Source organism: Chamaea fasciata, unplaced genomic scaffold, assembly GCF_029207755.1.
Source record: "Chamaea fasciata isolate MVZ Bird 193981 ecotype frontalis unplaced genomic scaffold, bChaFas1.0.hap1 SCAF_1, whole genome shotgun sequence".
Classification (NCBI taxonomy): Eukaryota; Metazoa; Chordata; class Aves; order Passeriformes; family Sylviidae; genus Chamaea; species Chamaea fasciata.
The window spans coordinates 42,505,388-42,520,065 of record NW_027094086.1 but is presented as its reverse complement, the minus strand read 5'-3'; the positions used below and the strand labels follow the sequence as shown (position 1 = coordinate 42,520,065).

The following is a 14,678-nucleotide window of genomic DNA, read 5'->3' as shown; positions in this document are numbered from 1 at the left end:
GTTGGCCCTTCTTGCTCCAAGATATGGAGGACTAGTTTTTCACAATTAACAGTATACATTTTGTTAACATAGGCAAAACTGTTTGCTTTGTTTTTCCGGTTCCCCTCAATCTGATTTTCAGACATGTTCAGAGAATGTGAACTCTGGTTTTCCAAACATAACAATATCACGGGGAGTTTCAGTCAAATCAGTTAAAACTCAGGGGAGTTCTTAACTGATTGCAAAGTCCTAACATGGAGAGCAGCAGGCAAACAGTTTTTCTAGCTTGTTTTGGGATTTTTTCTGATGATGACTCGGTTTGTATGGGACCTTTGTAGCTAGAGGTATGGGGAAAGTTTGGGAGTCTTTGTACCCAATCCTATCCCTCCCTGCTCCTTAAAACCAGAATCTGAAAAAATGAGGACTCCTAGCTGGTGCTGGTACAATTGCTGATGTCAGAAAGCCCTTGGGGTTTTATCTTATATCAAATGCAACCTTCTTGAGGGTCTAAGCTGAAGCTAGGTGCCTCACAAGGAAAGTGTGATTAGTGCTCTTCCATGTGCCTACTTTTCCATGTGAAGAAAATACATGGATTTCTTCAGTGTAGGAGCTCATTTAATTTGAAATATATTTTATAAAGATATAATGACTGCTGTTGAATGCTATCAGGGTGCATGTACGTTATAGGATGTGTTCCAAAAGCAGTTGGAGTTGGCTTGCTGGGAACAATGGTGCTGCTCTGGGGAGGATAGTTTTGGCATGCACCTTTGAAATGAGCTGAATTCTGCTGCCTGGTGCACCCCTGAGTTTTACTTGGAAACAAAGATGTGTGAGTTACCCTCAAAGGTAATTTTTGTTTCCCTCTGAAAAGTTTCCATGCTTAACTGTCTCCTTCTGAGGCAATTAAAACCAGTCTTGTAGACAGGGGCCTCCTTCCTCCAGCCCTGCATCATGATTCATGCTATCATGGCTCCTCATCTCAGGTGCAGAATCTTGTGAAACGTGCTTTTGACTATCTAAATGTATGACATCCACTGATTTTACCTTATCTATTATGACAGTACTATCTTCTCAAAATGCCATCAAGTTGGTTAAGCAATACTTCCCAGCCCTACAGCCCCTACTTCAATAGATTTTAATCATATTGTTTGTTTAGCAGGTTCTTTAATTACCTTCTTAAAATAGCTCCTCTGGGCTTCATACCCAACTCGGAATATACCAGTCTCCAGTTATATGTTGTTTTGTTTAGTTTTGTTCTTCTTTAAAGAAAAATTGATGTTTCATCTTTTTTGCATCCTGAGGACTCTTTTAAAAAAAAGTGTGAGAAAATGTAATGCATGCATTTCCAGTCTCGGTGATTTTTACTCGTGAAATATGTTGCTTTGCTTACTTCTAAGCAGAATTTTTATATTTATAAACAGACACATATTTATGTTTCTGTTGTTGTTCTGTCTTTATTGTAGAATTCACCTCATGTAAGGCAAAAACTTGACTTTCTTCATTTTAAGTACCCAAGCCACGTGGTGCATAGCAGTTAATTAATCTAATCCCCGGTGCAAGCCCTGTACTCTTTGTTTCAGTCATGCTTCACGGCCCTGCTATGTCCTGAAAATGTTCATGAGAAAACCTTTAATGATGTTGGGTTTGTTTATTGATACATTACTCGATAGGAATTCTGCAGATACTGCAGAGGATAAGCCCTGTCCTGAAGATTGTAATATCATTTTCAGAACTTTGCTCACTGGTTTGTTACGAATGTTTTGCAGGTTATGCCTCCTTGTCCAGGATGCCTATGGCATGTTTAGTGAAGTGCAGCTGCAGTCCCTGAGTTCTACAGATGACATTGAGCAGTACTGCAGGAGATGGGAAGGAAAGTCCTGCTGCTTAGCTGGAATGAAAATTTTACAGAGAACTACAAGAGGAAGGTGAGAACAATTAATGGAAGAACATATTGCTTGCTGTGGCAGGCAAAGATGATCTGCCTTTTTATTTATTTCTGTGACCAGCATTCTTTGGAACAACTGAACCTGGCTTTGCTCAAGCAGATGTCCTCATTGCCACATTTGGGGCATCCAGCTGTGCTTAAGCCAACTGTTTTCCAAAATGAGCATATTATTTATGCACAAATACACACTTAGCAAATTAAGGAATTACTGTGAGCAATATTTCATAAAATATGTGTGTTTTCTTCTTCTTCAGTAGATTCAGAGACTTAAAAACATTAGTTCACCTCCCTTTCATTGCAGAACTTTTTACTGCACTAAGTTTTTCTACAGTGCTGCCCAGTATGACTTGAAGTTTCAAGCACAGATTTTCCTTTAGTATATGAGAGCTGAATTCTTTTAAGTATATATGGCTTTAGAGCCACAGTTTAAGTTTCTTAAAAAAGAAAAAAAAATCTTTAAGCCATTCTTACTTTGGAACAAAAATGTCAACAGCTTTATAGAAAAATTCCCCCAGGTAAGTAACAAATTGACTTATGGTACATCTCAGATTTTGCTTATTCTGTGGTTCCTGTTATGTTCTTCAAATAAAATGTCTTTAATCAAGGAAAAAAATTAAATAGATCGATTATCTTGCAGAGTATCTTTCTAAGGAGAGTGATACAATGTTCTCATGGGGACCTATATAAATATAATTAGATTGGTTCAGTCCTCAGCATAATTTATTCTTACAAGCATCCGATCTAGATAAGCCTTTGCTATTAGAATGGCTATGGTATTTCTGCTGACACTTTTTTTCCTGTTGAAAAATGCTGTTTCATCAAAATCAGAATGTTTCATGGAAACATTATCTATTTTGGAGACAGCTTTGTTGGGAAGATTTTTTTCAGGTCCAGAGGGAGTGAATATTCTTTCTCTCATTCTCATTTCATGAAAACTTTGAGAAAGTCCCATTTTTGTTTCATATTGGAACAAAAACAAATTTCAAAGCCTTGAAATGTTTAGCAAAATGGAATTGTTGTTTTCCAGCCAGCGCTATTCAGTATGCTTTTCTTTTTATGTACTTGCAGTGTTAATTTTCAGAGCCTTTGGATTTTGAGCCTACTTGCATTTTTATGGATCTTTAATAACAAACACGTCTTCTTATTTAATTATTTTGCTGGCTTTTTTTTTCAAGTTACATTTTTTCCAAACAAATTAAATAATGGCTTTGGAATTCTGGATACAAATGAAGTTTTACAACTGGCTGCTGGTGCTTCCAGTACTCTGCCTAACTAATAAGAGACAGACTTTTTCTAATGTAAATTCTGTTTCAAAGCAGCAGTAACTTACTTCTGGCTATTCTGAGGACCTTTAGAAGACACAGTGCTGAAAATGCTGGTGGCTTAGCTGGAGCTGTGCTGGTGGTAACCCTGCTAGGGAACATTAAAAGAAAATGGGTATAGTGTAGCTTCAGGGACAGTGCAGCAGTTAAAACGTGATTTCATTGTACATGATGGGTGGGTGGGGGAATTGTTCAGGGATTTATTTTTTCTTAATTGTTTTAGCTTAAGTTCTGCTTTATAACTTTTTATTACTTTAAGTGTTTGGGACACATTCTAGGTGTGATGGAAACCACAGTAAAGCCATAGCTGAAATGAATACGAGGCAGTACTTACTCTCAGAGAGCATAATTAAGCTGTAGAATTCATTGCCACTGGATAAATGGATTTCCAGAGCCACTGGTATATCCAAGCACATGATGGGTTATGCCTGTGAGTGCCCAACCTTGGCTTGCAGCACATGAGTGAGTAAGAACTATGTGGTCTGCCCTGCAAGAAAGACTGCTGCCTTTTTTTTTTTTTTTTTTTTTTTTTTTTTGAGAGCACCAATTACTTTTTGGAAGGAGATGGCTTTGAAACTGTTTGTTTCCTGGAGTCTGACCGTGGCTTTTAAAGTGGATAAAAGGGAGGAAAACGTAGGAAATACAAGGGAAAAGTAATGACTTTTTTTGTGTGTGCCTGTGAAGCACATGATCTGGAGAAAGCCAGGAACAGCTAATAAGATCCCATATGTTCATGTTGTCCCACAGTCACATGGATTGTAATCAGAGACAGAATGCTTCCTCAGTACCTCTGTGAGGCAGAGGAAATTTGCTAATAGATACAAGAGGTTCTCAAGCATTTTGCATCAATGGACCACTGTTATTGTTCAAAAAATTTTCCAGGCCATCATCCATCCTCATCATCAAATATGTAATTTAAAGTACTCTTTGACATCATTCCAGTAAATGCAATTTTAAAATCACTGTTGTAAGCTGAAATTTCATTTCAAGGGCTAAAAACCTATAAGCCTACAATAAAGGGTATTTCACACCCAGGGGAAAACCCAGCTGAACACGTTACTTGATCTTTGGAACGGACCTGGACTGTTAAGGAGTGCTAAAGAAACTAAACACATTTCTTCTCTGATAAGAAAACACTTGTGGTCCAAGAGAAAAGTGGAATAAGAACTTACACAACTCTGTCCTGTCTTGACAAAGATCAGCTCTGTGAAAAATTGGAATGATAGTAAGTTTACCTTGAGAGAAACACTTTCAATGTTGAATATTGGTTTTCAATATGCTTTGACAAGTACTAGGGTCTCTTACAGGTCGTTTGAAGGTCTTCTACTGATTTAGGTGGTTTTAAGAGCCAGGCCTATACCCCACATAAAGCATACTCCCCTAAACCATCCCTGCAAGAAATCCTTCCCTTTGCAGTCCAGTAAAGGAAGTGGTGTTTCCCTTTGCAGTCCAGTTTCTGGCAGTCCTGTAAGACAGAAGGACATGGCTGAGTCATGGCAGAATTGCCATGGCTTGTTCAGTGCCTGAGTTCCCGCAGTTTTTCTACTCTGTGAGGCTGTTGGGTAAAGTAGGAAGCAGTAATGTGGCAACTGACTGAACTCTTGTGGTTCAGTATCTGTTTCCTGACAGCTTTTCTCTTCACCCTCTCATTCATACTTGTCACCTAGCCTTTCCTACAACTATTCCCTGGACTGCATGCTTAGTATCAGCAAAAAAGAAGAAGTACAGTGGTTTAAAGGGAGAAGACTGAAAAATATTAATTGAAAGGCTGATGGTGGTGTTATCTCAGAGGATCATGTTCTCACCCTCCCACTGCCTCATGTGTCAGTCTTAAATTCAGCCCCTTGAGGAAGAGGAAGTGAGATTTTGGGGGTGTGCTGCTAGAGGCAGGAATGCTGGTTAAGAATCCTTATGCAGCACATTCAACCCCCCTGTTTTAATAGGTCCCAGGCATGTTTCAGGTGTGTCAGGTATAACCAGGAAGTAAATGGATGCAATTAGATGCAGGGGCTGAGTACTCACTGAAATGTCCCAGGAGTAAATAACCTATAAATTGTCATGGTTCCTGCTTCCTAGCAGAAATTAGTTTCAATGATCTGAGATAATCTTTGGAGTTTGAGACCTGTCTTTATCAAAAATACCAGGTTTTTTAGGCCGTACCAGGAGTTCCACAGAGAATAATGATCTAGATTTTGACCGTTTGGGTCTTTTCACCTGATTTTCCTACCACTGAGTTGTTTTACTGCTCAGTATAGCAGATGTACCTGCCTCTTCTCTTTGTGCTTTCTTATATGTTAGAAATAAGAAGAGTTTCTCTGCAGCAGGACAGAAAGATGACAGCTATTTAAAAATGGAGGGGGGAGGAAGAACACCGAGTGTCAGTACAAATTTTGTCCCTAACTTGAAAAAATGGTTAATAATCTTCAAAAGAGGAGGCAACTGCTGCATGTAGAGTACTAAAATCCACACTTGTATTGGATAGACTAAAACACTTTGAAGGATTCATCAACTCGTAAGCTTTGGCTTTTGAGCCAACATTTAATTCATGGCAGGCTGTATTATCTGTTGCATTTTCCTCTACAGTAAACAGGCTCTGAATATTGAGTTCATCAACCAGTGTTGCATTTTTCTGAGAAATTTCTGCATTTTCACATAAAGTTGGCTTCTGTTTGTCATTTTAAACTTTCAAATATTAGGCACTGAAATGTGAAATCTCCCTGTATGTTTGTAGTGGTCACTATTGTGCTTGTGGGTTTTCATTCTTTTCTATTTTTTCCCCTTTTTATTTGAGTTACATACTTCTCTGGCCTCAATTTCTCTCATTTTTCCCCCTTCACTCTTCACTGTATACTTTCTCTTCATTTTGGTTTTTGCACTCAGAAGAGAGGACCACTGCTAACTGCTGCACAAGTAAGTTTTAAACTGCTAGACATTGACAAGGAAGTGTAATAGTAAGAGCTCTTTACAGAACAAGGAGGTCATAACTTCCTTCCTTTGGTTTTCCCTCCTCCAAAAAGACTGCCATCTGAAAGATCCACCCACGTCTCTGGGTTCTGAGATCCTGAAACACTTCAGTAATTTCTGTGGTTAAAAGTTGAGTTTCATTTAAAGCATAATTTCAGTAATCACATTGAACTTTTGAATATTTGCATTATTTTTATATTAATTTCTATGACTGCTTTTGTATCAGAAAAACAGGTTTTTTACTTCCTGAATTTTCTATTATTTAATAAACAAGAATTGCTGTTTGTATCATAGTGTTTGTGTCATTAATCTATTTAATAGTCAGCCCTGGGCAATAACATAGGCATATCCATATTGAATCAAAAGTACTTTTATATTATAATTTCGGTGGTTTAATGTAGTATGTGTAATTTCTAATATACTATAGAAAATTGAATTACGAAAGTGTTTAAATCATTCAACTATGTAATTCCATGTATCTAAACAATACCTGAAAAAAGAGGTCAGCAGCCCTTCCTCTCTGTTTGTATTTTGACAGAGATGCTAGTTTACTAGGCTCAGATTTTTACTTTGTCATTTTGTTGCTTTTAGTACTCAAGACTAAGAAAATGTGGTGTTGCATAGTTTGTGCACTGCAAGATCTTAGTAGGTCAGTTAAAGGGAGAGAGAGAGCCTACAGTATCAGCTTTATATTTGGATTGCTTGTCCCTTGACAGTTCAAGCTTATGCAGTCTAGGTGATTATTAAGAAATTTCTTAGTTTTGCAGAGAGGGCTAGGAATTGCTTCATTTTTATGTTCTTAATAATTGAGACTGACACTGCCAAAGAAAACTGTTTTGGTTTAGACAAAAAGTTTAAGAAGTAGGAGAGGAGGAAGCAGAGAAGTTCCAAGTCCTGAGTCCTCAGAGCAAAGCTGTGGAAGATGTTGGAAGAGAATCCAAGCATCTTTCTGTTCCTTGCTGTAAACCTTACATAGTGCTTCTTTTATCCCTGTTTATGTGCCGCCTTTTCTCTGATATTGCTGGTATTTTCTCCCTCTAGTAATTTTCCCCTGAGCCTGTTACGATTATTAAAGTTGAAAAATCCCCTAAACTATAAGCGGTATGCTAAAAGTTCGATCAGGCATGGCACATACCAAGTTTTTGGACCAAAACTGTAGCTGAAACTTCATGTGTTTTAGAGAAATAAACAAAATCTTCTTATTAGGTTATGAAACAAGTTGTCAGGTCAGAATCAGTGAAATGCAGTTTTGAAAAATCAGAGTTGTTTCACTTTTGAAACGCAGGCTTGTAGTGTGAAATAAATGGAATTTCCACAGGATCAGAGTTCTAATAGTGTAAGTACTAGTTTATCAGTCATGTATTTAGCCTGTTTAACAGTATTATATCTTTAAAATTCTCTGCCTGATGTCTGGGTACACAGCAGGCAGTTTGCATTTATGAATACAGAGAAAAGAAATACTGAAGTTTAGCAAGGAAAGGTTAAGAGATGTCTTTTGAGGACACTGAATAATAGAAATAATTAAAGACACCAAAACCACAGTTTTGCTTATTATATATATATATATATGCATAGACATATATAAATTCTCATTATATATAAGCGAAGCTTGAAGATGAGGATTTATGGAAGAGAGGCATACCTACCTGTCATAAGTCCAAATTTATGTGGAAACCATTACTGTAACACTCCATTGGAGTTACTGGTAGTCTTATTGTGTTGGGTTTAAACAGTGGAAATAAACATATTTGGGATGGGACAAAATTTGTTTTACCAAACACAGAGTTAAGCCTGGCGTGGAAAGTAGAGAGTTGAGTCTGTCATTTAGAATGTTGTAGATGATTTTTGTCCTTCTGCTGTAGATTGAGTCTTTTTTTTTTCCAAGTTATAGAGTGCTACAATAGAGCCCTAGTCTCTAAAGTAAAAGAAAAAGTTATTCAAAATACTTTACGTGTTCATTTTTCTTTTTGATCTTTGAGCCTGTTTCTTCTCACTTCTTATTCTGCTTTTCCTTTCTTAGAAGTCTATCCTTTTGTGATGAATTTTTTTTTCAAAGTAACTAGTAATTACACTCACAGAGCAAAGTTTTAACATTTTTATTTTGTCTTGTGTATCCAGAGAGGCTCCATATGCACATGGGACCTAACCATGCCCCTTCAGTATTAGCACAGAGCCAGCTGTTCATCTCTTGTCCTGACTCTATAGCTGAAGAAAGCTACACATATTGAATAAACTGCACCCATTGTTCAAATCGGATTGAACTGGAGTTTGAGTGTTACTTGGCCACTGAAGGGAATTAATTTTATTCTTTCTGTGAGGATAATGATCTTCTACAGAGGAGGACACAATGTCTTTGTCATTTCTCCACTGTCAGTGCACCCACTTCATTCTCCCTTCTGGCTAAGTTGAGCCAACACAAAGCGTAAAGAGAGTTAACTTTCCTGGAGATGTGTAAGTGGGTGGAGCAACCAGGGAGCTCCCCACCTGGGACACTGACTGATGGAGTGAGAGCTCCAGGAGAGAACACCCCAGGTTGTAGACAAGGATCACAGCAGGATGTGATTTGGAACTTGCTAATCCTTTGGTTTGTCTCTGCCCTTGGCCTGACTGGTGTCAAAGAAATGATGGGGCCAAGACATTCAGGAGGCTTACCCCACACAGCACTGATCCTCTGCCTGCTTGCAAACAAATACTGTCATTTACTATTAATTAAGTGCTCCATGTTGAAGCAGTAGATGGCCTTCTCCAAAAGGACACAAAGAATAGAAGAAAATGTGCCATATGTCTTAAATATTCTGACACAGGATGACAAGTTAAAAGTGAGCTAAAGAGGAAAGGACAACTTCATGTCCTCTGTGAACACTTTAAATTGCATATGAGGGATCAATCTGTGTGGAGATATGAACATGCCACAAACAACATGCTCTTAAGTTGATAAATGTGCAATCTCTGTGCACACAGTTTGTGGTACGTTCATATCTGTGCTCCGACCTTGTGCTGTGGGTCATGTGAGGAAGGCCACTTATGTAACTGCCTGAGTTGTGCAGGAGGCTCTGCTCTCATTTTGTAGCTCTCCTTTTTCATCTCCCAGTTAGCAAGACCAGTTAGTTCCTCTGGGCATTGGCCTTCCTTGTATCAGATATCATTCTGTACAATACAAGCCAGAAAATCTTGCCCTGGTCAAGCATTCAAGAAATGGTCAGTTCGCTGTAAAGTATCTTCAGTACCTAGGGAATATTGCTTTCTGTGTTGTAGTGTCATCATTGTTAAAAAAAAAAAACAAAAACAAACAAAAAACTCCAAACTAAAATTAAAAAAAACACCTCCAAACACCAAAAGTCTTGCTTCTTTTACAGACTTGGGGATGATGCTTTGTAAGTCAGGAGGTTCATTTCTGTAAAAAAAGCAGCACTTTTGTGTCTCTAGTCTATTCATTCCTATGGAGAACACAACTACAGGTAGCAACAATGTCTCAATGTCTTTCTAGTCTGCCAGCTTGTTACCTGAATTGTGAGCCTCAAGCTGTATCCCCCAAGATCTCCTCTGAGATTTACAGCCATAAAACTTCTTGCAGAGCTGGTCCAAAGGCATCGCTATTAACGCTGAATCGCAGGCAGTGTAAAACCATTCTGAGAAGCTCACTGTAGACACCCAAAGTCTAAGAATCCAGAGAAGGACTAAGGAAATGCAGAAATAATTAAGCTTAAGCAGAAGTGAGCTAAAAGCAGAACTTTAAAAGGAAAGTTTCTATGACCCCTTGAACTGAAGCAGCATATTGCAACGTGCTTCAGCTCTGTAAACAGGGTATGTGGTTTCCTTCTAAACAGTTGGGTTTAGAAGTTAAAATGACTTTTAAAAAGTTTTTGACTTCATTTTTTAGAGTTGTTTCAGAAATAGTGGTTTTCTTAATTGGAGGAACAAACAACTTGGAGGCAGTGTGGGGTTAAAATCCAGATCTCTGCTTCAACTGCACAGAACAGAGAACTGGGACAAGATAACTAAGAGCTTTAACTCAAAAATGCATGTCTCTTCAAGTTAGTTATCTGTAGCTATTTCCCCTCCCTCTGCTACTCCTGCCTGTCCAGCAAAGATGTTCCATCAACTTACAAGGCAGCCACTGAACTGCTGCAAAGTACAGCTTGGTTTGCTAAAGAGTGGTCAACCTTAAAGAGTGGTTACCTTAATGGGATGGACTGTTAATTTTATGGGGGATTTTTTAAGTCAGAAGTGTGAAACTTACAAAATTAATAAATACAAACCATAACTGAGTGAGCAGCTGTGTAGGAAGGAGATCATTCTCTGCACACGTACTTAACAAAATCTTGCCTGTTGTTTCTCTGTATCTGATAATTGCTGACTTTCCTGAAAGCAGTTACAATCAGCTGTCAACAGCAACAAAAAACAAAAACAAAAAAAAACAGCAAAAAGCACACACACAGAGCACCCCCCCCAAAAAAAATAAACCCCAAAACAGTAGAAATGAAAATGTTAGAAGCAAAAGTTTTTAATCGTTAAATAGCATAACTAAAAGCTACTTTTTAAAAGAAGTTGTGGTGATATCTGTGTCCTTCCCAAGCTAGCATTTACCCCAGTTCCCCTGAATTCTATCATGTAGCAAGCTGTTTGTGGCAAAGGATTAAACATGACTTACTTGTCACTGGATGTGATACATCCCTTCCCTCCCTCTCCACCCAGCAGCAGAAGCGATGGAGATTTAACTGGACCAAATCAAAACCAGCTTGCAGAAAACAAATATGATTTTAAATTGTTTTCCTAATCATGCAATGGTTTATATTACATTTCTTGATGAATCTTTTTAACATAATGTGTAACACTGGAAAACATTTTAAACTTGATTTTTTTGGTCTCTTTGAAGGGCATTAGGACTGTTTAGTCTGATAGACAGCCTGTGGCCTCCAGCAGTGCCTGTAAAAGTTCCTGGACAAAGTCAAGACTCTGAAATGGTAAGTTTTATTGTTATGGATATGAATTTTTTCACTCACAACTAGTAATTTTGGTGGTGGTATAATCATGTTTACTTTGGGAATCAAGACTCTCTCCCTCTTTTTACCTACCAAGTTTTGTTTTACTGATTCTGACAACCTTCCAGGCTAACCTGGAGCCCTGTGGATCAGCAGCATCTTTCCAAAATGATGCAATTAGCCCCATATTAATCCTCTAGAGATAGAATGGTAAGATGTCCGGACAAATTCTTCCTTTCTTCTCCTTGCACGAGTAAAGAGATATTAGATATCATGGAGCGTGCTAAAAAATCTATATACAAGGATGTTAACTCGTTTTTTAGAAGCACTTTTCAGCCTTAGGTTTGAAAGCACTTTGCTGAAGATTAACTTCTGTGAAAGACAGAATGACTGCTGGAATCAGGTCTCTTACTAGTTAGGATGACTTTGACTGATACTTGTTTCATGTGAGGTCAGAAGGATGAATATAAAAGTAGTTACTAAAGATTAATGAAAGTTTCTGTGATTTTAGGGGGTGGGAAAGTATAGAAGTGGATTTAAAGTATGTTACTATATATTTACAAAGCTGAAATCACATCTGAATTTTTCTTCAATTAGTTTTTGTCTTTGAAAAGGTGTTCTGTCACATCAAATCATTTTGGTAATATGAGACCATTTGAGAAGCTTCTGTGTAGCCAAGAGCTTCAGCTTTCTTGATGTTCTTGTATAGTCTGTTCTTTGGGAAGAAGTTAATGGTATTAAAAATTGGTTTTAGACCAAAAGGGTCAATATGGGAAAAAAAAAAAAAAAAAAAAAAAAAAAAAGAAAGCTGGAAATAAACAAGTTTCAAAACCAGGGAATATTGAAGATGGATATTACTAGTTATTTCTGAAGTTGAAGAATCTTTCCTCTGCAATGTAGAGTGTTCTTTGCATTGTCCAGGGGTTTATATTGAAGAACAAAAAGCTCAGACTTCAGTTAAAAATAAAATCAAGACTTATCAAGACTGAAACTGAATGAAACTGTGCTCCCTTTGACTCTCCCTTTCATCGAAATATTTTGGGAGTCTCCGATGAATGGATGGGTTTGTGCATTAAAATAATGTGGGCAACAGAATGGGAATATCTATGGCTGAGGCAAAGCTCTTAAATGCCATTTTGTGTTGTTATGACTCTTGTTATTTCTTCGTTTTTTTCTGTTTTATTAGCAATCTGAAAATGGAGGAAACTTGCCATAACCATGTAATTTACACTTCTGTCATGGGTTTGAAATAGAAATTAATTTCACAAAGAACTACAACTTGCATTCTGATGCTCCGCATTTTTGGCTAGGTGGAGTTCTTCCAATTGAGATAGGTTTTTCTTGATACAAACAGTATGGGTTTGTGCACAGTTTTATGGGAGCAGTTTTTTACATGGGTACATAAATAATATTGCCAGCACGAGGATAGTGTTGTTGGGAAGTGATCTGTGGAATGGATTTCTTTTCAGCCGTGTGTACATTCAAATACTTTCTTTAATGCTGTCGGAGGCAAACAGAGTTGGGGTATCAACTTCCTTTGCTTTTGTTTTTCTTTAAGCAGATTCTTTTTAATGGGTGGACAACTGTCTTTAATATATTTATATTTCTTCTATTACATTAAATGTTTTATTAACAACAAACATTGCTAAATGAGAATTTTACCATATTTGCAACAAAAATTATCTTCTAGCATTGTCTTGTCTTTTCTGAGAAGTCTTTCCAGCTTGGGACCTCTCTAAGTGGTGATAGATAAAGTTGTTACGTCATGGTACTTTTTAAGGGGAAAAGAAAAATCTGGCATACCACAAAGAGAGCAGTTCTTGCAGCTCTTGCATTCCTGTTCTTCATTATCTCCTTGTGCTGTCCTGGATTTAATTTGGCAGCTTTAAAAGTTCGGCAGCTGTTTACTATCACAGAAACCCACCCACATGCAAAAGTCCCCAAATCTCAGAAAAGCTATGGATGTTTAAAAAAAATTTTTTTAAAAAGACTAATTGACGCACTCCTACCACATAATAAAAATATGTAAAACAACAAAAACCACCTTGAAATAGTCACTGTGTTTGCCAAGTATGCCAAGTTATGAGTTCTTTTTGTGATGAGGATCAATGTTAGATTATGGAAAGAATGATACACACAAGCTGATTTCACTTATAACTTGTGACTGTCTTATTAACTCAATTTCTACATCAGAGGCCTTGTTATTAACCATATAATTTTGTTTCCCCATCCATCTTAAAATGTAAGTTATTTTGTTCATTTTGCCTATTACTGTAAAACTTGACTGGGTAATTAAAGTGCCTTTTTTATGGTCACATTTCTTTTTCTTATTTTTTAATAGATGACAACTAATCTTCCTCCTCCCAGCTTCTGTTACATTCTTACTGTTCAGTCTGGTGAAATGCATGTGGAAGTGGATGAGGAAGAACGGATTTCTAATTTGTACCAGCCACCAGCTCTTCATGGTCTAAAGGAAATTCTTCGGGTAATCTGCTTTACAAATCAGATAACAAATACTTTTTGCCGCTGGATTTCTGGTGTAACAGTTGTCCCATTCCCTATTTTTGCACTATTTTTAGATAGATGGTCGTAACGAGCGGTGTAGCTTCTGGGCCCAAGTGCTCTATCGAAGGCTGCAGGTAATCTTTTTATTTAGCAATGAATTCAACGTAAAATCAGCATAATGTTTATATGAAGAAGATTCATTTTGTTTAGAGATAACCCTAATGCCAGGATTATCTTCAAGAATTGTATGGGCAGAATTATCACCATGTCTAAAATGCTTCTGAAAGGTAAAACAAACTGCATCACCAGTTTCAATGCCATTCAGTCTAGAAAGCTAATTATTCTTGAATAAATAAATTGCTATCTAACCAGAGATAATGCTGAACTCTGGAGAGGGAGCTCGCAGGAAGTTAGTTGAGGCTCGATTTATAGCTGAGTGCTATCCTTAGGAACGTAGCAAGAAGCTCCCAGTGTGGCTGGGTGTTGGGGAATAGAGTGGAACAGATGATGATTATATAAAAACACAGTTTTGCTCTTTTCATGCAAGTGTGTGGGTGATTTTCATTGACTTCCATAGAAGCCCCTCAGGCAAATTTGGCTTTTATGGTCCAGTAAGTAGTAAAAGGGAAGAACTCCTAGGTAAATACATCTGCCATCCATACTGTGCCGGAAAGCTTGCAATTATGTTTTATTTGTTTCTGAATGATGCTACGATGTTCTTTCAAAATGTTGCTAGCTCCCTTAGTAGTTAAAAGAATTTTTTTGTTGCTGATTTATTTATTTTTTCCTGGCGACTGGATCCTCAATACAGCCAGCACTGAATTCTAGCGGAGAATAATTTGCAATTGTCCATCAGCTCCACAAGAAACAAAGTGTGAATCAAAGCATATGAACCAAAGACAAAGAAATTCCAGAATGGCTAGCAAAATAGCTGGAGATGCTTCCCACAAGTCTGAGACATAAATTTAATTTAGGTCTTGC

At 37.5% G+C, this 14,678-nt stretch overlaps 1 protein-coding gene across 2 annotated transcripts in view; it reads left to right on the top strand.

Moving 5' to 3' along the window:
* The window catches only part of SPIDR (scaffold protein involved in DNA repair), a 195,419-nt gene that overhangs the window by 166,209 nt on the left and 14,532 nt on the right, over window positions 1–14,678 (top strand). The window contains exons 11-14 of one of the 2 annotated variants that reach the window (XM_066181668.1): window positions 1,746–1,904; window positions 11,087–11,174; window positions 13,534–13,677; window positions 13,772–13,831. In XM_066181668.1, coding sequence (XP_066037765.1) covers window positions 1,746–1,904; window positions 11,087–11,174; window positions 13,534–13,677; window positions 13,772–13,831 — 451 coding nt within the window. The remainder of the gene's footprint in view (window positions 1–1,745; window positions 1,905–11,086; window positions 11,175–13,533; window positions 13,678–13,771; window positions 13,832–14,678) is intronic. The other variant, XM_066181678.1, reaches the window with a different exon arrangement.